Source organism: Octodon degus, unplaced genomic scaffold (assembly GCF_000260255.1).
Source record: "Octodon degus isolate 3935 unplaced genomic scaffold, OctDeg1.0 scaffold00140, whole genome shotgun sequence".
In the NCBI taxonomy this organism is placed as follows: Eukaryota; Metazoa; Chordata; class Mammalia; order Rodentia; family Octodontidae; genus Octodon; species Octodon degus.
Genome location: NW_004524716.1, coordinates 342,973 through 366,684, shown reverse-complemented (window position 1 = coordinate 366,684; position 23,712 = coordinate 342,973). Strand labels below are relative to the sequence as shown.

At 37.1% G+C, this 23,712-nt stretch overlaps 1 protein-coding gene across 1 annotated transcript in view; it reads left to right on the top strand.

The window, feature by feature from the left end:
• Man1a2 (mannosidase alpha class 1A member 2) overlaps positions 1 to 23,712 on the top strand; it is a 162,439-nt gene that overhangs the window by 103,212 nt on the left and 35,515 nt on the right. Inside the window, exons 6-7 of the mRNA XM_023701748.1 lie at positions 3,163 to 3,286; positions 5,590 to 5,683. Coding sequence (XP_023557516.1) covers positions 3,163 to 3,286; positions 5,590 to 5,683 — 218 coding nt within the window. The remainder of the gene's footprint in view (positions 1 to 3,162; positions 3,287 to 5,589; positions 5,684 to 23,712) is intronic.

Genomic DNA, 23,712 nt, shown 5'->3' with positions numbered 1-23,712 from the left:
TTTTTTTTTTTTTTTTTTTTTTTTTTTTTGGTCTTTTGTAAATTTATGCCTTGCTCTTGGGGATTTTCTCATTTTTCTCAATTTTTAGAATATATGTAAATGTCAGATTTAGTTTTATATTCTTCTTGTAAGGCTGCATATAAAAGATGAAAATGTTTAGATTTTACTGTTTTTAAAAGTGAGTATAGTGTGAATGAAACTTGTCTTTGTGGCTTTTCAGAAAATTTTTGCAGGAAATATAAATAGTAAACTATTGGAATGCCTAAGCTATGTGTTTGTGTTTGACCACATTATAGTAAATTCATGATTCTGAAACCTAACTAATCATTCTAAATAGTATACCTTACTCTAAATCATTAGGATATATTCCTTAAAACCCCCCGCGACTTTTCATCAGACTTAGCACTTGTAAAATGTCACTGTGGCCTGAGGGATTCTTGGGCATTCCAGTCTTAATAACACGGAGCTCTCAGACCTCATCCTGAGTAGCTGCTTCCTGAGCTTTCCTCGCAGCCACCCCCTCTTTCCCTTTGGGCCATTGTCTGTTTCCATACTGCGAATTTTACTCCTCATTCAGGTTTCAGTGCAAACTGTCATTTCAAACTATTTCTCAGAACATAATATATAAAGAGAAACCACTTGTAGTGCACTTTCTATCCTTGAATGTAGTGCAGTATTTTTTCTTATTTCATTTTCATTACAATCATTAGTATTGAAATGGTCTTTATAGTGAGAAGAGACATACACATATTTTGTTTATCAAGATCTCCACAGCATAGCATTATTTGTGACATGAATGACTTAGATAGTTGATACGTACATATTTCTTCTTTGATTCAGCCTTCAGCTATTAAAAAAAAAATGTAGTGGTATTTGCTGTCCATTGTTTCAAAGACAGAATAAAAATAGCAGTGGAGGTGATACAGAGGAATGCCGCTCCCCGCCCGAAAGATGCCTGGGCCAAGGTGTGCTCTCTAAAACTGACCAGTGAATTTTAGGAATCAGAGGTTAAGAGTACAATATGTTTATCGGGGGAAAGAGCTCCTGTCTGAGAGAGGGACAGAGGAGAAGCTGAGGGGGTTGCCCCAAATCTCTCTTTTCTAGGGATTTTTATACAGCAAAACCATGTGATGAGGGGCTGTAAGGTAGACAACATGGGAACTTCCTCAGATGGGCATGAGGTGGGGCAAAACTATGCCCAACCAATAAGATTATGGCACAATTGCTCAGATAAAATTGATTAAAACCAGGGCCAAATGGGAAAGTCTTGTAGCAAGCAGGCATGAATATAGAATGGGCTTTTCCTTTAGGGGGCTGGGATAGTGACCCTTTTAGGTGTCTTCAAGGTGAGAGGCCTATTTAGCATATCAGTCCCTGATGTCTACCCTTATGGAGCTCTGTGGCTACATTTGTTTACTCTTTTGTCCTGAGTTCTGGCAAACAGCAGGGGTGTCTGTCTCTTCCAAAGTTGTAAAGCCTTACTTTCCCTACTGTTTCCTTGAGGGCCTAACCCTGTCTGACTGTCTATAATATTTCTAACTCAGCTGCCTATAACAAAGGGACTTTAAATCAGGAGAAGATATGTGTGGGTAACAATTTTAATGTTTTCTTACCACAAATCACTAAAATATAGCATACTTAATTGGCAGCTTACAAGTGGCTATGAGAAAGAATTATATTTTTACTTTCTTTCAGATGAGATTGAGTGCATTCAGAGTGGCATGGTTGTGGATGTTCCTTTCTCTCAAAAGCAGGAAAAAAATCCAGAGAATGATTTAGCATTCTAGAATAATCTGTGAATTCTGATGCATTAATAGTTAAGCTTCTGTTTCTAATCACATAATAGTCTTTATCAGGCTTCCCTTGTGTCAAAAGTAATCATAAAGCTAGACAAAATAAATACAACCAAATAGTTTGAAGGCTTTAGAAGCAGCTCAGTTAGGACCTTAGGGGACAGGTGCTAGGGTTGCCTCCACACAAACTGGCTTTTCCCCTGAGGGCATATTATAGATTATGGTGCAGAGACATTAGAAGCCTATCTTTTGGGGGTAGAGAGGAGAAATGGTCAGATGTTGGGATTGCTAAAATGGCTCAACACATGAAGGATACAATTTCAGACAATAGGAATTATGGAGAAAAGCCTCAAACATTTATTCACGGATTTCCCTCAAGTCATTAGCAATTCAGTAGCTATATATGTATGAAATACAACTCACATGCATAGATAACTGCAGAAGGAGCTGGAAGTGTTAAGGAAACAGCTTAAGAACCGCATTGTACTGAGACCGGAGGCTTAGTTAAATCTGCCGGAGTGGAGGAACCATGATAAACTCTCTGACTTTCAGCCTAGAGCCCAGAGCGCCATTATTTAAAAGTAGCGATAGATCTGAAATGGAATAAGCATATCGAAGCCGAAGCCCAGGGGATCTGCCTGTGCTTGATCAGTCTCAGGAGAATTTAACTTTTTTAAAAGATAACATCATTTAAACCCTCCCAGCATTGCATTTTATAAAGTCATATGTCAAATAAAACAGGGCTGGCTAAAAGAATTCAGGAACATGTCACAGAGATCATATGTATACAAATGACATTATGCAAATTATTCTTTGTAAGAGTTCATAATGATAGAACATTGGAAATACCCCAAGGGACCATCAAGTAGAGGACTAAGTTGAGGATTGTTTAAGTAAGTTATGTCTATTTGTATAGTATAGTAGGTCTTGTATAGGCATTACTAGTCTTCAGACTAGGATAGTTGTTTACTAAATGGTACTGTTCTGACACTTAGAGGCCATTTTCTAGCTTTGGTCCTGGCCTGGCACAATAGATGCAGGTTTCATCTTCAGGCTTCGAGACAAGGTACTGTTCTTTGTCCTCACACATTTTCAAGATGCAGGTTTCATCTTCAGGCTTTGAGACAAGGTACTGTGCTTTGTCCTCACACATTTTCATGTGCCCCTGGATGGACACTCCACGTGAGAAGCACCGGTGTCGTGGAGTTCTGTGCAGCTGTTAAGAGACAAAACCAAAACCGACAAAAGTATTTTTTACACTGGTATAGAAAGGCCCCTACAATATAATTAGTTTATTAAAGTTTACACAGTCATTAAACGTTTTAAAAACTTCATTTCCAAATCCTATCTCTTATTTTCCTTTCTTTAGTGGAGTTGGTCGGAACTGGGGCTGGGCATCTGCAGGCAGCAGCATTCTGGCTGAATTTGGGACGCTGCATATGGAGTTTGTGCACCTCAGCTACCTGACGGGGGACCTGGTTTACTACAAAAAGGTGAGCCCCCCCCCCCCCGTTTCTTTATTTCTTATAGAAGAGTCTTTAAAGTTTCCCAAAGACTTGATTAATACTTAAAATATTTATCCAGGCCCTGACCTTTTCTTTTTCTTTTTAAATTATTCTAAGAAATATCTGCTGTATTTACAACATACTTAAAATATTGATTGTTATTTGAGAGACTGTAGTCACTATTAGGTTTCTTAAAAATTCCATTTTCATATCTGTTCAGCATTGAGCTGAAATTCCTAACCAGATTGGTAGGACAAGAAAAACAAAGTGAACAAAAAGTTTAAGAATTGAAAAGGAAGAAAGTACCAGTGCTCAGATGATAGGATTTTTTTTTACTTAATACATTAAGACAGTGTACCTAAAAATTATTTATTTTGATGGTGAGGATTGAACCCAGGCTTTGCACATGCTAAAAGCGTGTGCTCTGTTCCTGAGCTGTACCCTAGTCCTAATAGTCTACATTTAAATGAAAAAAAATTTTGCATAAAAAGATCAATGTAGACATTAAAACTCAGTATATTTCTAACAAGCGTCCAAAGTTGAGAGGGTATCATTTTATAAAATTTACCGCATGCGATAGGAACAGAAGTGTAGATTCCCCCAAATCCAACAGAAATAAAGTTCAAAACTTTATTAAATAACATTGAAGAGAACCTTCATAAATGAGAGTAAGATCACAGGCCAATTGTATCTCTTTTGATTAGGTGTAGTGTACTGAGAAATAAACATAACAGTTGAATGAAAAATTTCAGAGCCAGGCTATGTTTGTGTCTGTGAACAGGGTAGAGAAAAGGAATAAGTAATAGATTCTCAGTCCAGCCAGTCTCATCTGGCTAGAGAGAAACAGAAGCTAAAAAGGATATTTATGGCTGCACTGTATTAGTCTTTTACAGTATATGAAAATTTTCTTGTGAATAGCATGTTCAAGGAAGATAGTGATGAGCTTATCAAAAAACAAAATTATATAATTTATATAAAGATTCCCTTAAACAAAAAGTAGGGAAGGAAAGTGAAATACAGTGACCAAAATATACTCATCATAAAATAGCGTTGAGAAAATTCTGACCAAATGTCACCATAAGAAAGAACATCTGTGTAACAGAGAGACGAGCGTTCGGAGATCTCAGGATCCACGGTCCGAGACAAGCGTAAGGAGAGATTGCGAAGCCCCGGATGGGGACAGTAGAGAGAGAGATAGTTCGCAGATAGTGAAGGACTTAAAGACCAAAGTGAGAAAAACCAGCAGCTGTTATAAACATAAGGAAATGAAACAGAATTTAGTATTTTATGTCATTTTAGATGACAGAAAGTATAATTTTCTTATTTTTTATAACACTCAGAACTTCCTGAAACTGATTAGTGCAATTATCCAAGTTTAACTTGTTGTATGTAACACAGGAAATATATTCGAAGCCCACTTACACCAGATGAAAGATAATAGACAACCTTGTGGTAGGAGTTGCTGTGTTAAAGTCCAGAAAAGTCTGTAGGAGGTCCTGTAAGAAAGAAAGTGCTTTTACAAGTCCTTATGCCAGCCAGATTATCCACCAAATGTAAAGATTACAGTTTCAAACAAATTTTAAAAAGTACATAGAATAGGACACCTATTGATATATTACCTAAGCACCACACACCTGCATCCCAGAGCGCTTACAAAATGCAGCCAGTCTAGAGATGGATCCAAAACTACTCCCAGGAAAGTCTCCGTTTTGTAATTTTTCTCTCCTGAACTCAGACCTTTTAGGAGTATAGGAATATGTATTATGGTGACAGCATTTAAAACTTAACAATTTGATTTTACTTCATTTTTTTGCACATTAAATTGATACTTTTAATAGAAATGCTATGATTGTGTATGTATGGAATTATTTGTTTTCTTATATTGAATATTTCTGGAATGATATTTATCATTGATATTTCTGATTGATATTTTTTGTTAATAGAAAGTTGGGATTTAGAATGATTTCACTGTGATGAGGTGCAACGCAGTGGTAGAGTACTCGCCTACCAAGTGCAAAGCTCTGGCTTCAGTTCCCAGCAGTGCAAAACAAACAAAAAATAAATAAAGTGCTTTATCTCAGATCTCCTTTTCTTATTGCTTTTGTTATTATTTGATTTTCAAATAATGACCCTGTATTATTTTACTAAAACAGTGACTCACTTGAGAAACAGAGGCCTTTTATAATCACCATACATAAAAAAGGTAGGGACTAGATGTGAGTTTTCAGGAAAAATATAAAACCTAAGCTAATATCAATGTTTGGTGACATTCTTAATTTTATTTTGTTGAGGTCATGCATATTCGGAAACTACTTCAGAAAATGGATCGTCCAAATGGTCTTTATCCAAATTATTTGAACCCAAGAACTGGGCGCTGGGGTCAGTGTAAGTATTTCAGGTACCATTGATGCTTCGTTAAAGGTTATTTGCATGAAAACTGCTTGTTGTACTGAAAGGTACACTGAAATTATAGAACCTATTTTCATGTCAGACTCTGTGATCTATTAGCACTGTTACCTTTGACAAATTTCTAATCTTACAACTTCAGAATTTTACTTGTCAAATGCGAACATTAATAACCTGTCTCACAGTGTTGTGTTTCATGTATGTTTATTTACTTTGCTAAAAGATAGTTTGGCATTTTAAAGGGTTGGACTTATTAATTAATCATATCTTCTTGTAAATAAGAGCACTCCGTAGGACAGTATTTATAGGAAGAGTCTGATACACGAATGTGTTAATACTGAGGAAACTAGGGGACAGCTGCTCTTGGCCAGCCTGTGGTTGGTCCGTGAAGAAGAAGGTGGGTGGCCACCATTATTTACCAGGCTGTGTCGACTTACTGGATAAAATAGGAGGTGGGGGGAGAAGATATACCAGTTTTGAGCTGAATTTAGAGAGCTCCCACAGTAGGGTAGGCAGACAGACATACATGGAAGTAGTTGGAGTATAATGCGATAGATGTAGTAGAGGAATGTACCAGTCATGAATATAAAACTGCAGTAGAAGTGATTCCTCTGACAAGGAAGAAAGACTAATTTATATTATTAAAGCTGTAGATTTATCTTTCAGAAAATTTTTTTCAAATAATATGGAACTAATTATGGCTTTACCAAACTGCTCTTTAAAAAGGCAGGAAAACTAGAAGAAATGTTGTGACTGCCCCAAATAAAACCTGCTTCAATTATTTTTGAGCCAGTAAGGTCAAATGAAATGGTAGAAGAAGCAAGCATTAAATTTTGTATATTGGAGCCACTGCTAAACCTGCCAGTGAGGGGAAAAAGTACGTCAGCGTGAATAGCAAGAGTGGGAACGTGCCGCGGAGTTGTTTAGGTCCTTTTTCAGGAAATCACCTTTCATTTTATGAAAGGCCAGCAGAGTGGACCATACAGTTGTATCTTTCATAGAATAGATCTGTCTTTTGGTACTTCATATGTGCTTTTATTTTCTTCTGAAATCCTTTATGTGTAGCTCACTTTCCTCTTTATTTTAAAGAAAATGCAGGTAAAAGGTTTAATGTCTAGACGGAATGGAAATATTTTCAAAAAAGGCAAAGGTTCTGAGAGCTACATTTCTAAAATATAAAAATACAGTGTTCTTATTCCACATATAAATAGATATCCAGTTTTGTGGATTCTATTATACATTTCTACCCCATAGTCTAGTATAATGCCTTATACTATATCCATTGTATGTTTTATGTAACCTGTATGTTTAAATGTATAAGGTAAAATAGTAAATACAAAAAATTAAATATATACTGTAATCAAGACGCTTCAGTATTTTACTTGTAAAATGGATACATTAATAATCTGTCTTACAAGAATGTTCTCTTGTGTATGTTTACTTTGCTGAAATATTGTTTGGCAATTTAAAGGGTTGTACTTATTAATTAATGATATCTATATAAATAAGCTTGATAAAATTAAGAAAGGCTGTTTCTAAGCATGTCATCACGTAGAAACAAAGGATATCAATTTTTATTTAATATGAATGTTAACTTTATATATATGTCATAACAGTTAAAAAACCAAGTGACACCCTGAGGAAGTGCACCTAAGCACGCTCGGGGAAACGCTCACGTTAGTTCTGAGCCACAAGCCCTTAGCCGGGTGCGGCGCAGGCGCACCTCTGCAGCCCCACCACGCCAGGCCGGACAGCAAAGCAGGAGCTTATCTTTAAACAAAAAACAAACAAACAAAACCTCTTGTGAGATCATAGTAGATTGATTACTCCAGAAAATTTTTTGAAAAGTAGATTAAGAAAAGTTAATTAAAAACAAAACAAATGGGCCATCATTGGATACTCATATTCGGCCATAATGGTAATATTAATGAAAGTAAATGGTACTTGCAGGCAGTGTAACACGACATCACTTCCTGTAATGACTACTGGTACTGTGCTAGTGTTTACAGTGACTGCTAGATTTGTAGCAGCTGTGTGAACTGGGGCTCAGGGACCTTTGGGTTGCTTTCCATTTTACTGTGCCCAGAATCTGAGCCATGCAGATTGGAAACAGGGAAATTGGCAAACAGAATTGACGTCTCCTTGTACCTGGTGCTTCAAAGAGTGTGCACACTTGTATACTTAGTGAACTGAAAACTAATTTTTTGCAGATACTTGTAGTAGATCAGGATTTATTTAGAAAATATATAATTTGAAATCATTCTAAGCAGTTCTTGGCCAACAGAACTTTTTACAGTGAGTGAAATTTTCTGTATCGTTGTCCAGTATAGTAGGCACTGGCCACATGTGGTTATAGAGTGCTTGAAATGTCATGAGTATAGTTTTGGAGCTATATTTAGTTGTTTTTAATTAATTCATACGTAGCCTTTTGTAGATAATGCAGATAATCTAACTGCCTTAGATGGTGCAATTTTTGAACATTAAATCTTTAAACATATTTGAATAAATAACAAACCAAAGTGTTATCTATGACTTTCTCTTAATGTTAGTTTTTCTCCTTTTTGTTTACCTTATTTAAATTAGATAATTGAACATTTGTAACTTTTGAAGTAAAATTAAGAACATTGTAAAATAAAAACTAAGGTGCTAAGATAATTGAAAAAAAGTAAATCACAGTTTGAGAATTGCAAACTTTAAAATGACACGTAAGTAGTGTGATGGTACATGCCTGTGTAATCCAAGCACTCGAGTAGCCAAGGCAGGGAGATCCCCACAAGCTGCGGCCAAAGTGAATCTGTAAAAAAATCACAAGAACAAAAAGGACAGCATATCATTGATAGCATCCTAATAAAAAGGCAGCTCTTTAACAAATATAGTAATACTGAGAAAACTGGATAACCATATGGAAATTAATGAAGATGAGCCCTTCTTTTTATGTTTTACAAGAAATTATTCATAATAGATAAAATAGTTCTAAATTTTAAGAGTCTAAAGTTCTTAGAACATGTGAGGCAAATCTTGAAGACTTTGAATTTGTCAGTGGAGTCTTTAGCATAACACCAAAGACACAGGAAATAATAGAAAAAGGTAATTTAGATTTGTTGAAAATGTGAAAACTTCCCGGCCTGCCTTGCCAGCCCCACTCCTTGTGGTGCTTGCCTGTAATCCCAGCGCATGGGAGGCTGAAAAACAGGAAGGATCACTACAATTCTGATGTGTTTAGTGAGACCCTACAGACTGTACTAAATACATTAAAGGAAGAAGAGAACGAAAGAAAAAAGAAAAGAAAATGAAACTTTTGTGCATCAGGATGCACTGCTAAGGCTGAGGATGTAGCTCGGGGACACATCACCTCCTGGCAGGTGTGAGGTTCTGGTGCACCCCATCCCCCATGCAAGGGTCCTGTCCTGAGAGTGGTAGCCCAAAGAAGGAGAGAAAGTGTTTGCGAATCACGTACTGATGAGGGTACTGGGTATCTAGCTAGACTAAATAAATAACTTGCTGGATGAATGCTTAGTCCCAGCAGTTGGAGGCTGAGACAAGAGGATTTCCACAAAGCTGAGGCCAGCCTGAACTACAAAGTGATATTCTGTGTTAGAAAAACAAATATAAGCAAGGAAAGCCTACAGTTCAGTATCAGGAGGACAAAACTGTAAAATGGATAAAGGACTCGAATAATTATTTCTGTAAAGAGAACATACAAAATAAATACATGAAAAAATATTTATTATCAGTAGTTGGTAGCCACCATGTGATACCGTTTGACAGCTGCCAAGGTGGCTGTAATCAGAAGACAAAAATGAAGCCTTGCAGAGATGTGGGGAAACGAGCCCACCTCCGTGTCCGTGGGCGAGCAGTGCTCTGCAGCCAGTTTGAAGGTGTGTTTGGTAATTCCTCAGAAAGTTAGAAATCGTTCAGAAGGAGCAAGGAACTAGGACAGGGGAAAGAGAAAAGGGGCAAAATGTATGTGTGTATATCTATTATATATACATAATGGATATATGACAGTTACACTGTGATTTAGTATAGTTGAACTATACAAATTTCTCTTAATTCATTGAAAAGTTTGCACTAATATTGCTTGGAGAATCTTTATGCCCATATCTTGTATTATGATTACTTCAAAAGATAATACTCAATGTATTAACTATATTATTGTTGTTGTTATTGTTGCTAGGTACCGAGGATCAAACTCAAGACCTTGCGTTTGCCAGGCAGGTGCTTATACCACTGAGCTATCTATCTCCTTGGCTCATTTTCCTATTATTTTGTTACGAAGTTTTGACTTACTTTTTTTCATTAAAGATAAGTTAAACAAAACTCTCTGTTCCACTTCTGCATATACCTCCAAATGATTTGAAAACAAGGACTCAGTCATATGGCAGTGTTCGCAGCAACATTTTCACTGTAGCCAAGAGGTTGAAACAAACTTCTGTTGATTATGCTTTTCCCCCAGAGTTTCATGTACTGGACCCGTGGTCACAAGGTGGGAGAACCTGTGAGCAATTAGATCACTGTAGCCCTGGCCTCTAAAGAGACGAATGATGGCCTTCTTAAAGAGCTACTTTTCATGAGGTGGTGTTAGGAAAGCAAGCCTACCCCACATGTGTGATCTTTTTTTTTCTCCAATGATTTTATTGAGGAGCAAATAGCAATGACACAATTTCAAAACCAATTAGGACAATTTCAGTAATTAATACATTGCATTGTCTTCTTAGTGGTTATTCATAGTATAAGATACAGAGATGATATCCTGTCCACAAACACTATTATTGCAAATCTTTCTATTCATTGAATTAAGAGAAAGTAGCTGTATATCTATCTTAACTATTTTGTATATACAGATACAAAATGGTCCTTCATTTGTATCCCCTTTTTTTGTTTAGTTTTGTCAGATACGGGTATTCCATTGTTATGTAAATATTGTCAGTGTGTGAATTCAGCGAAATATTCTAATATAGTAATCCATAATAGTAGTGGGTTATCTGTAGGACTGGCAATGTCAGAAGTTGTTGACTTGAGCCCTTTATAGCTCAGCATGTTTTATATTTTTCTGCTGGATGGTTAAGACCAAGATAAAGCAAGAACTATATAAGAAGAAATGTAACTTTTGTATCTGACAAGGTCAGTCAAATCCCTTCAGGATTTAGCCTGAAACCCTCTACTGCAGTTTGTAGATCCTTTTTCAGTGCCAGCCATGTGGATGAGTCATGGCTATTACCTGACCAATGTGCTCTCTGTGAAATCCTGAGAGGGTGTTTGCTCTCCATGTGACTCTCCTTAGGCACACTGCATCATCGATCACTTTCCTCTGTGGGCCCATAATCTCCTTGATCAGAACATTTGGGCCCACATGTGTGATCTTCTCTGCATGGATCCAATCCTCTTCCTGTTTCTCTACTGTGTTGTGACGCTACTTGAAGGCCCTTTCCAGGGGATAGTAGGTGCTGGCAATGTGACCTTAAATATCTAAATAATTGAGCTAAGTCAGTTATTTTCTCTGTGTAAGCACCTAGATTTATATATTTTGATATTGCAGCAGAGAATACATAGTGCAGTGTCCAAAATGAGTGAATCAACAAAATGTGGTGTAAACAAAGTTAGTCATTAGAAGGAGTTACGTTCTGGTGCACCTTACATTGTAGATGAGCACTAAAAGCGTAAGTGAAACCACCACCCACAAAAGGACTGACACACTCCACTTATGTCACATGTCTAGAGTAAATTCATAGGGATAGTAAGAGTAGAGGCTGGCCCAAGTTGGGGTGAGCAAAAGGGATGGAAGGCTGCTGCTACAGAGTTTCTGTTTGTAGTGATAGAAGTCTTGAAAATAAGTTGTAATCATTGTGTATGACTGAATAATACTCTTAAAATGATTAGAGTGGTCACTTTTATGTTACATGTAATTCACCTCAATAGCAGATTCCAATCAAAAAGATAGCATTCTTTGTTTTCCCTCCATAAAATAAATACAAATTTCAATGTAATATATTCAGTTATTAATTTTGAGAATGTTATAGAAAGAGCTGTTCTCTGGTTTTGATAGCGTTCTTTAAAATCCTAGGGAGTTGCCCGGATACTGCTTTAACAGATGCAGTCCCTACTAAACTATTCAATTTGTTCATTTTAATATTTTTGTATGTTATGTATCAGCTTCTGAAAAGTCTTATCAAATTCCTTTTTTATTTTTGAACAGTATACATCTGTCATTTCTATAAATAAACTGCAAAACAAATATTTAATTGAACTGAAATTTAACAATTCAGCTCTGGCTGTTGTAATTAGAGTAATGATAATGTCTCATATGCACATAGCAATCCCAAAGAATAATTACTGGTAATTACTTCCAGGAAAAGTGCTTGGCAACAGATATAAAATATAGTGAGGAACCCAGATTTAAAGACAAATCATTAATTTTTAACTTATTTTTTCTGCTGCTTTTCTACTGTGCCTGGCTCATGCTACTTAATGACTACAGTGAATAAAATACAGGACATCAGTCATTATTTAAAAGCTAACACTGCTAAGTTAAAAACTGTGGAAAAACAAAAATAAATGTACTATTTGGTACTAATTCTGGCTTTCCTGATTAATAATTTAGGTTAATTGTTTGACTTATTCCACTGTTATTTCTTCTAATTGAAATTATTTAATAGGATGATCCTGCAGGTTGTATTTATAAGATAGTGTGTTTGAAACACATATTTACTTTTATTCTAAAATTCCCTATAATACCTTAAGAAATAGCTTCTGATGGAAAGCTGAGATTGTCATATGAATCACTGATATTTTAAGAGTGCTTTAGTACATTTTGTAATTCTGAATATCAAAAGGACCTTGAAGCCACGTGGCTCATCCAGCTTGACATGTAGGCAGTCATGGCTCAAGAAAGTCCGGCTGCTATACTAGGTGATCCATTCAGGGATGACCTTAGGTCTCAGTCCTCTGCACACACCCAGCTGCCCAGAAGGGCAGGAGTGGATTTGTCAGGTAGAGCTGGAGTTAAATCCTGTAGATCAGGTAGTGTGTGACTAGGTTTGTAAACTCCTTAACAGATAAAGAACCATTTTCTATTACCCATAATGCCAAAACCTTTTGTTTTCTCTGATTTTCTCTTTTATTTCAGTTCCTTTAATTTTTAAAAAGCCCTCTTTTCTTTTGCACTCATTTATTAATCTTTTGTTGGGTCTGCAGCATATCTAAAAATCGATTCATGAATCCAAAGTACAGTTTATTTTAAAGTCTGTATGTTATTTTAATGTTACTTGTGTACAGGTTGAGAATTCTTTTCCTCTGCTGGTATAAAGAGGCCCCTTCTGATCACGAATGATAGTTCGCAAGAATATTTTTTGCTTCTACCAATGGAATTATACATTATTCTTCTATACTCTTGTCTCCCAATATAATTTTTTTTCCTATTTAGTCTTCTAACTACCGTATTTATTTAAATACTGAGTTAATTCACATGCTGTGCCTATTTTTGAACTGTTTAATGACAAGATAGAACTTTATTTTTTATTAAAAATTACTATCTTATAAATTAACTAACAATGACATTCTCAAAAAGAGCACTACTTACTCTGGAAGAGGTTGCTTTAGGCTGTTCTTGCTGCTTCCAGATTTTAAATATGGGAGAAACTGGGAAAATGATGAAAATACGTGCATTCCATAGAAATACTATGTCTCAGTCAAGGTATTAAAAATAAAATTAGTTTTAGAAGTTTTTACCATTTCAGTAATTGTATAAGGAATTACAAATAAAGGATTGGGTTATGGGTGGGTTTGAGAGGTTTTATTTGAAATTGTAGAATGTACCTGTTACTATAAATCGGAAACTCTATTCAGAAAAGGCATTTATAGTCATCCTAATAACCATTACAGATAAGATTATGTATCTCCAACTTAAGTGAAATACAAGCCAGCACTACAAATATTATGTACGTTTTAATACGTACATTTTTCCTTATGAATAACAGCTTTCTATCTTGATTATATAAAAGTTTGAATAATGATTCAATATAGCTGAGTAACCCTAAAAAGGTTATTTGTCAAAAGCAGAAAAATTGCTTAAGCTTTAGTAATGAGGCTAGGAAGGATGTGCCTTGCAAGGCTTCTCTTCTCGTCTGCTGGGCTCCTCCACCGTTCGGTTATGCCTGGCAAGGAAGTGGTACTCTCTCTTACTGGTTATGTACACTTGCCCTGTTTTGTAAGCTACAGTAAAATAATGATCAGTTTCTCAAAACATTTAGACATATCGGAGTTATTTTAATATCATGATATACATCATTACTCCAATACAAATATTTGCTAGGAAATAAGCATTATCAGTATTTTCTTTGCTAAAAAATATGTACAGAAAGACAAATGACTGTAATAGCATTATTCTACCTTATTGTAATTTCAGGAGGTCTATAAATCAAGATGGACATAATTCTTGTTTGAGCAGATTTCTTGTTTGTGTATTTTGTTTTCAATGGAAGTCACTAATGATTTTTTTTTTTTTTTTTTTTTTTTTTTGTGGAACTGGGATTGAACTCAGGCCCTTGTGCTTGCCAGGCAAGCGCTTATTCCACTGAGCCATCTCCCTGGCCTCATTGATGATTTAGACAAAAATATAATATGTTTCTCTTCAGTGGTAAGGCTTGCTTTGTTTTAATACGATTTGTTGCATAACTTTCTCGATTCACGTTTTTCTCTCCTCACTTAGTGACTGTGTCCTTTGTTAACAATTGAACAGGAAAGGATGTCCCATCATGTTTCAGATTCCCACACAGGCAAGAGACTGGGCTAGGCTTGGGAAGTTCTAATGGGGAATCAGCATTATTCCAGCAAAACTCTGTGGGACACATCACGGTACAGAGGCTAATTTAAGAAAATGAGAGGCTTAAAGCAAGAAAGACTTACTAGAGGGCTGGGAAGATAGCTCAGCAGCATAAGCACCCGCCTGGCAAGTGCAAAGACCCATGTTTGATCCCCAGTGCTGCAAAAACGGAACAAAACAAAGCAAACACAAGCAAAAAGAAAAGGAAAAACAAAAGAACCTACGAGAAAGTTAACATAACAAGGATCTGGGTCTAAGATAGTTATGAGTAGGAAAGGTGATCAGCTAGTTATTCTTTTTTTTTTTTTTTGTACTTTTTAAAGGAAAGGATATACAGGTTGTTCAGGGTGTCATTACTAGATCAGACTCATAGTGATCCACGTGTTTACAGCCTCCCAAGAGCAGGGATTACAGGCGCGTGTCACCACACCTAGTCTCAATTGCCGCCTCAGTGCACCCCGGGGTTGGAGTTGGCACGACAGGCCCGAGGATCGAATCCCTGGCCCCTGTACTTGCTTACAGGCACTAATCCACTGACCTACTTGGCCGGCCCTATTGTTTTCTTTCTATCCCGTCCTTTTTTCACTGAGTCTTGTCAGTTGAAATTATTCCTAAAATAATCCGTTCCCCATTTCAGTTATTTCTTCCATTCAAATAACCTTTTTGTTATTTATGCCCTCTCAACAATAAATCCCAGCCTATTTAAAATAGAGGGAGAAATTCTATATTAACTCTTTGAACACAGTAGTCTTAGAACCACTTACTAGGGAAAAAGAATCAAATAAAATATGTAATTTCAATCTGGTATATTAGAGTTTGGGTCTGTAATGACCCCAGAGGCCTGTGTTCCTTGGCTTCATGGTTTGGGGAGGTAGGGAAAGCTTGAAGAGCTGGGGCCTGGTGGGAGGTTTGGATTATTGGGGGCATGCATGCTCTGAAGAGCATTCAGCGGGTTGATTTCTCAGGCTTAGGGGAACTGTATTCTGTATCTCAGTGTTCCCATTTCATTACGCTATATATTAAACTTCCTAATTTCTTTCTTACGCCCAGTAAGTCCTCCTCCCTACTTACTCTTTTTATCGCCGTTGTTACCCTTCTGGCAAGTTCTCCATATCTCTTCTTCCTAACTTTTGAAAGGATAATTTGAATTGTTTTTTTCCTGTTTGTTTTCTGTTTAATTCTCAGTGGGTTTTATTTTGGGCTTTGCCATGCTCACTGCTGTACCAAAAGCTTTCTCTGGCACAGTGCTTTATAGACTAGGCCTAAAATAGAGTTGTGTGTGCCTGCTTTGGAAGCACAGATAGCAGAAGCACTAGGTTTTCTTTAGTTAATGGTGTATCATAAAGCACTTTGAAAGCATAGTGATGTAAAGCAACTTGGCCTTTTTCTGGGACTCACAAGTTGCCTACGGGCTCTGCTGAGCCCACCCTCCTCCTTCACATGTATGCAGTTAGCTATTCATTGCTGGAGGCCAGATGACTTAGCGCGGGCCTGTCTGAGAGGACTCGGCTGCACTCGAGGTCGCTCGAGTCTATCGGGCTGTACAGCACTGCTCTACGCAGCTGTGCCCGCGCTCCACGGAGGGAAGTGGGGCGTCGCACGGTTCCTGAGCCGCGGCTGGAAGCTGGCATGCATTTTACCACCATCATTTAGACAAACCAAGCTAAAGGATCCAGCTGCTGCTTCTTTTTTTTTTTTTTTTTTCTTGAGACAGTGTCTCACTATGTACTACAGGCTGGCCTTGAACTTGCTTATTTAGAAGCCATACTGGCCTTGGATTTTTGGTGATCCTCCTGCTTCAGGCTTCAGAGTGCTAGATTTACAGGCTTGCACCACTACCCCTTGGCCATCCACTGTTTGAAAAATTTTATTTGATACAGGGTCTCGATACACAGTTTGGACTCATAGCGATCTTCCTGCCTCAGCCTCCCCAGCACTGGGATCACAGGTGTGGGCCACCATGCCTGGCCTTAGGGGCTGGCTGAGTGCACCCAGGGTGGGGCCTGCAGGGCATGTGGTACTGGGATGGAACCTGGTTCCTTGCGCTTTAGACCGCTCCACAGCCCATGGCCATCCAGAGATGGGAAATTTGTTTTGTATTCACACAGCTTCTTAAATGGTAATGCTCCTATGGATTCTTGCTTGTCACCCTTTTCATTTGGTCTCACTAGCCTTATCTTTTTATACCATGAATTGTTTATCCTATCAGTGAGATCCAAATCAGTAATCAGAAAACTAAAATAAGCTAGCCTGTGGCCTTTTTGTGTGGCCCACTAGCATAGAATATTTTCACACTTTTAAGCAGTTGTGTAAACACGTATTATCATCATTGGCATCATTCACAATAACACAGAACATGAATTCCCAACAGACTGTTTATCTCTTTATCGAAACATTGTTACCCCCTCCATGTAAATCAGTATTTACTGATCTTTCTTGGCCTTTAAATGAACACGTGTACAGGAACAGGATTTTGTGTCTGAATATTTTGTAGGTACTCCATATATATAAAATTAAGCTTGGTGTTACCAGTTTTTTCTATTCTTGATTTTTTTTTGTCTCACCTACATTCTCTGTGCCCAGTGTGTATCTATCAGAAACCTAACAGTCTGACCAGTCAGCCCTGTTGTTTCCGATTTCTTCATGGCTCTCAAATCTATTCCACTGCTTACTTTCCTGGGTTAATTTAGGTCTTCAGCTCAGTGTCACTTTTTATTATTGAATCTCCATCAGATTTCTTTCATGATCTGATCATTTCATTTCTATACTTGGAATGTTTCCTGAAAACTGAAAAATGACTAAGTTGTGGACAGCTGTTTAGTTTGGTCATGTGGTAGAGGCTGAAGCTGGAACGTGGAAGGGGACGGAAAAGAACCCGTAGTGAGTTCAGATTGTAGAGAGAGAGAAAATGGAATTGTACATTGGACTATTTTTTATCTTATCTGTTGTTTCCCTAAATTGAAAAGGAGTAAGATTATAAAATATTGAAATAAAACCATTAAAATATGGTCTAATTGAATAAAAAAGAAAAGTGCCTTAGTGGTAAATTGTTATAGTTGCGAAATTTTGTTTGTACTTGAAAATGGAGATTCAGACATTCATTTCATAATTGCTAGTTTTACTGTACTATAAATAGGAATTGTGCTGGATATTGTAGCAAAAAACTTAACCTGATTATATGTGTGTCTTCTATCAAATTGCTTATATTTATCAGATTCTCATTGTTTTTAAGATAATTCAGACTTTGTACCGTGTTAAACAATACTCTTCAGGTTCTTTATGTTTTCTGACTGGTCAGTTCAGAGTAGGTTTTTAAGCTGGGTATGATGCTTCATGCCTGTGATCCCAGCACTCAGGGGTCGAGGCAGGATTGCCAGGAGTTCAAAGCCAACCTGGCCTGGATAGTGAATTCAAGGCCAGCCTGAGCTACGTAACAAGACCATACCTGCCGCAGTAGGTGTATTAAAATCACTTGATATTTTTTAGTGATTTTTTTTTTTTTTTTACCAGTTTTGCTTTTAGATTTATTGTTTCCTTTGAGACGCTATAGGATGCATTGCTGCAGTAAGGAGGCTTCAGTGTATGATGCGAACAGTTGGCCCCATTGCTTTGGCACAGCATCTCATGGGAGCCTTGGGGGAGTGGTTTCACTCTAGCCTTAGGTGAACCGAGAGAGGAAGATACCCAGGGTCTGGGCTCTGATGGAGGGCGTGCCCTCACTGCCAGGCACCCTTCTCGTAGCCCCGCCACTTCTCAGTAGCACTGTTCTGGAGAGTGAATCTTTACCCTCTTTAGAGGGCACTGAAGATCCAGAGCATAGCAGATGCAAAAACAAACAAACAAAAACAAAAACAAAAAAAGGGTGGCAGATGCTTTTTAAATATACTTCAAAGGTTTTCAGAAGGTTGCTCCATTATTTGCTTTTCGTGATGTATTTAATTGTATTTATATAGCTCAATTTGTTAGCCTTTCTTTTAGTTTTTCCTCATCGTATTCTTTGAAATTTAAATTTATAAGTCACAGAGCCAGAGCTTCATGCTCTGCTTTTCTTTCTACTACTTGCACTGATTGATTGTTGCTTACTTGGTAAATTTATTATAAACTTCACTGGCTCATCAATTAAAAACTTGGGCTCTTTTGTCCTGGAATCACAACTGTTGCTTCCTCTGAGCACTTTAAGCAATTCCAAAATATAAAGGAATTCATTCCAGTCTATTAGGCAGCTATTTCTGCTTATTCCACTCGGCAACCAGTTCTGAAAGCAGAACCCACAGTGGGTGCGTCACAGGTTCTCCTACTGTGAGGGAAGGTAGGCATGCAGGTGTCTGATTGCTTTGCTTTCAAGAAACAGAGCCTCTGCCTCTAACACTTGGAATTTCTTCGTATTTCATTTTTATAGCAAACTTCATTTTTAAATATGATTATACTTTGTAAATAAATATTTCATCCTTTAATGTGGCTTTGTGTTTCAGCAGTGAGGTAGAATTTTTGTATGAATTTGTAAGACTGTTTTGACAGGAGTCATTATATTACTATTAAAAAATGATTTTAAATCGCGTTAAATAGCCCAGTGGTGATAAACTTTGTTTCACAGCATAAAGAACTACTTGAATAAAGTACGATTCCTTTAGCTCCTATGTAATTTGAATGTTTTTATGATAAAACAATAGCAGATGACTAGATATCAAAGTTAAACATGTATACAATTAATTGAGGACTGAAGTTAATGAGAAAGTTGAGAGTTGTACTGCTGCTTGATGGAAGGTCAAGCTGTGACCAACCACCTTTCTTGAAACATAATGTAATGAACTACAGAAATGCAAAAGGGCCAGTCTTGTAAGAGGAAAGACATTGGAATCAAGGGTGAGGTCACAATGGATGAGAAAACTGAACAAATTTATACAATGCAGAGCAACTGGGAGTAGCTAAAAAGAGACTATAGAAAGGAATATGATATAATGCAAAGATTTTGAATTGGTAAATAATAGGTACCACTAATCCCGTATAAAGAAACTGGAGACTAAAAATAAGTATTTATTCTAAATTATTATATGGAACCATGGACTATACTTGAAATATTTACCCACCACCTCTATCTCAGGTTTAGCATGAGATGTAATTATAGCTCTCTTTCTGAAAAATCAAATATTTTCCTAAAGAAAAGTAAGGCTTTTAATATGGATACTGGTATTTCAGTTTTATCTTGAAATTTGGGCAGGTTCAGAATCTCACAATAAACTCATTCTTTTTTGTCTATCAGAGCCTGTCAATTAGATTACCTTTCTTCAGGGGCCGGGGAGATGGCTTAGTAGACTAAGTGCTTGCCTGTCAAGCCCAAGAGCCTGAGTTCAATCCCTGATTCCACCAAAAAAAAAAAAAAAAAAAAAGACTGCCTTTCTTCAACGTGGCTTGCATAAAAAGCATCTATTGGGAATTACCACGCAGAAAATTTAGTGATGGATAGGTCTCCTTGGTAGAGGCAGCACATAATAGCTACTCAGAAAAATAAGGTTTGGGGGAAAAGTAATGATTGACTATCATATAAATATGCAAATAAACGATACATAGCTAATATAGCATGGTCTAATATCTGTAGTTTTAAACTGTAGAAACTAGTTATAAAGGAATTATTTTTAATTATTATTTTAAATATATCTTTAGGAAAAACAAAAGCATAATAGTTGGTAGAGGACATCAGATAGTGAAAGAATAAAAAAAAATCAAAGAAGCGATTATCTCCGAAATTAAGATACTGGTTACCTTTTGAGGGTTGGGAATTATGATTAGTAAGGGATACTTGGAAGATTTTGATGGTACTGGCATTGTCCTGAATGAAGGTATAATATGCCTTCCTTTACCTGTTAGCATGTTTCATTTCACAGTTAAAAAAAAACAAAAGCAGAATCCCAGAGGATACTCATAGTTCTATACACATGTTTTTAATCTTGTATTTTGTATGAAGGACTCTGTGAAGATACTGTATTTGTAAGAGAATAGAATTCTGTGAAAAAGAAGCCAGTAGAGAACAAGGCACTCAGGTTAGAAATACAATGCTGATAGTAAAACTTCAATGAATCTTAGTGCAAGATGGTGAGATGGAGGTAGCCTTTGTGTCACTGTTAGGGGAAAAGATTTAAGACACCAATGAAATACTATATTTCATGGGGAAGTACTGAAGAAAAAATTCTTTGAACTAACAGATAATTGATAGGAAATATAAATTGCATAGAAAACCAACAGGGACTGCAATAAAAGTGGTAGGCATTTTACATCAGCTTCCTAGTGTGGGGAGGAGGGAGGTGCCAGGCTCCTCACGTGGAAAGCTGCCAGCCATTACACCAGACCCTGGTTGGAAACACAGACCACCCAACTGTCGCTGAAACTGTAGTGGACTGGGTGGAAAGCTCTGCACCAAGGAACTGGGGAGGCCACTTTATTACTTACCCTGCAGGCTGATGTGGGACTGCACCCCAAAAACATCAGTTATAGTAAAACAGCAACTTGTATGCTTTTTTGTAAGCTGGAAATACAGAGTAGGTAACAGGTTAGTCTCTAATTGGTTACTTATGTACATAGCTTATTCTGTGTTTGGTTACATATACTTAGTCATACATTGTCAGGCAGAAGTGTCCAGGGCAGATTTAATTGGAGGGAGCAAGAAGGTTTGGGGGAAACTCAGGCTCCCAGGCAAGCAAGCAAGATTTGGTGTAACCTTGACAGGACTAGCTTGCCCCTTGGAACAGTCCAGTAAATCAGAATAGTTGTGTAAGGCATTGTGTAGCTGGACAGAGAGAGCTGATTGCATTATCTCTGAGTTGTAGCTGGGTAATTAAGGCCAACTGAGCCTGATGCCTCAATTATAAAATTAGTTTTTAAAAATTTCCCACTACAAAATCATGGCCTGTACATAACTTGGTCCATTTTGGGGATTGGTCTGAAAATGACCTTTCCTGTATAGCACAGGAAAATTTTTTATTATTTTTTAATGTATTTAGTGTAGAGTCTGTAGTGTCTAACAATACAGGTTGGACTCGGAGTGATCCTCCTGTTTTCAGCCTCCCAAGTGCTGGGATTACAGGTGGGTGCCACCATACCCAGTCTCAGTTGCCATCTCAGCGTGCCTGGGGTCCATGTATCTGCCTTAGCAGGTGCTTTAATTGGCTGAGCTATCTGGCTGGCCCTGAGCACAGAGAAATTTCTAAAGAAAACGTTCATTCATATCTCAGCAACCTGTCCGAGGGCTGTGATCAGGTAGAGCCTTCTCAGGAATAGCATTGTTGTTAGGGTCTGAACTCCCCTGGGGAACAAAAGACCATGAGCAATCACAAATTAGGGTTTCTGGGGTCATTGACAGGGTGGAAAATAAGTGTACCTGGGAAAAACATCTAATGCAGTCTCCTGAGGGAGCGGCAGGTCACCGCAGACACTGTGTTGTTTGGACTGTTTCCTCTTACACACTGAAACATCCTAGGTTGAAGTAGTGGCTTTGATTTTCGAAAAGGTAAAAACAAAGCTTTATTCAGGCTAATCAAAAGAGAACCCGAAATAAAATTTGATGTCATAAAAGAGATATTAAAATAAGTACCAGTAAAATGCATATCATTAGGGGCTATTTTGAAAACATATTCTAATAAATAACAAAATTTATAGAATAGACTTAAATTTCTTGATGTATATAACCTTCCAAAATTGAACCAGAAAGTATAAACAACCAAGGCAGATTAGTAATAAGCAATGAGTTTGAAACAGTAATAGAAGTCTCCCAACAAAGAAAAGCCCAGAACTGGATAGGTTTACTGATGAATTTTATCAGACCTTTATTAATAACTTACCCAAGTGGTGCTGTTTTTCTGAAATTAAAACTAAAGAAAACAATAGACCAATTATCTGTGATGAACATATATACAAAAATTCTCAATAATGTTACTGCAAACTGAATTCAGCACCACATTAAAAAATCATACACAGGGGCCGAGGAGATGGCTCAGTAGAGTAGGCGCTTCCCTGGCAGGAGTAAGGGCCTGATTTCAATCCCCGGTTCTGCCAAAACAAAAACAAAAAAAAAAAAGATCATATACCATAATCAAGCTTCATCCTAGGATAAAAAGATCGACACGTGCAAATCAGTAAATGTAATACACTTTACATTTAGTGTAAATGTAAATAGAATCGAAGATTAAAAATTACATGATCATATAAGTAGATTTAGATAAATGTTTGATTAAAAGTCAACATGTCATCATGCCGATACTCCAAGAAACAAGGTATATAAAGATATCTTAATAAACAATACACATTGCAAACCTATACCCAGCATCATACTGAATGGGGAAAACCTAAGAAGAATTTTCTCTAAAATTAGGAATGAGACAGGGGTATCCACTGTTAGCAATCCTGTTCAGTACTGTACTTTGAAAATTTTACCAGCGCAATTTGACATGAAAAGAAATAAAAAGGATACAAAGAAGAAAGAAAGAAGCCAAATTATCCTTTACTTAATAGACCCCAACAACTACCAGAAGACTTTTCAATTTGACAAAGAAGGTCAGCAGTGTAGAAGAGTACTAGGTCAACATACAAAAACTGGTAACTTTGTGTATGCCAGTAACTTCTGAGAAAGAAATCAGATCAATAATTCCATTCACAGTAGCTGCAAAAAATAAAATGCCAATAACTCAACCTAACCAAAGAGGTGAACAAATTCAGAACACTGAAGAAACAAAGTGAAGGCAGTAGAAGATAGAGGACCTCCCTAGTGGTCTGTAAAATTAATTTAGCAAAAGTGGGCTTAGTACCAAAAAACAGTCAGTGCAGTCATCATCAGAATACCAGGGACATTCTTCACAGAACTAGAAAAAAGTATCTTTGAATTTATATGCCAGAGTAACTGGAGAAATTTTGCACAAAAAGAATAATGCTGACTGAATCATAATACTTGACTTTAAAACATGCTAGATAGTCATTAGTAAAACAACCAGCCAAGCATTGTAATAAAAGTAGACCAACAGAGAGAGAGAGAGAAAAAAAACAATTCATGTAACTAGAACTTTCTGATTCTTGACAAGGGAGTCGAAAACATACATTGGAGGAGGGATAGCCTCTTCAACAAAGGACACTGCAATACTTAGGCATCTATGAAGAAGCTCAAAACTGTACTTTCAGTTTGTGTAAAAATCACTTCAAAATG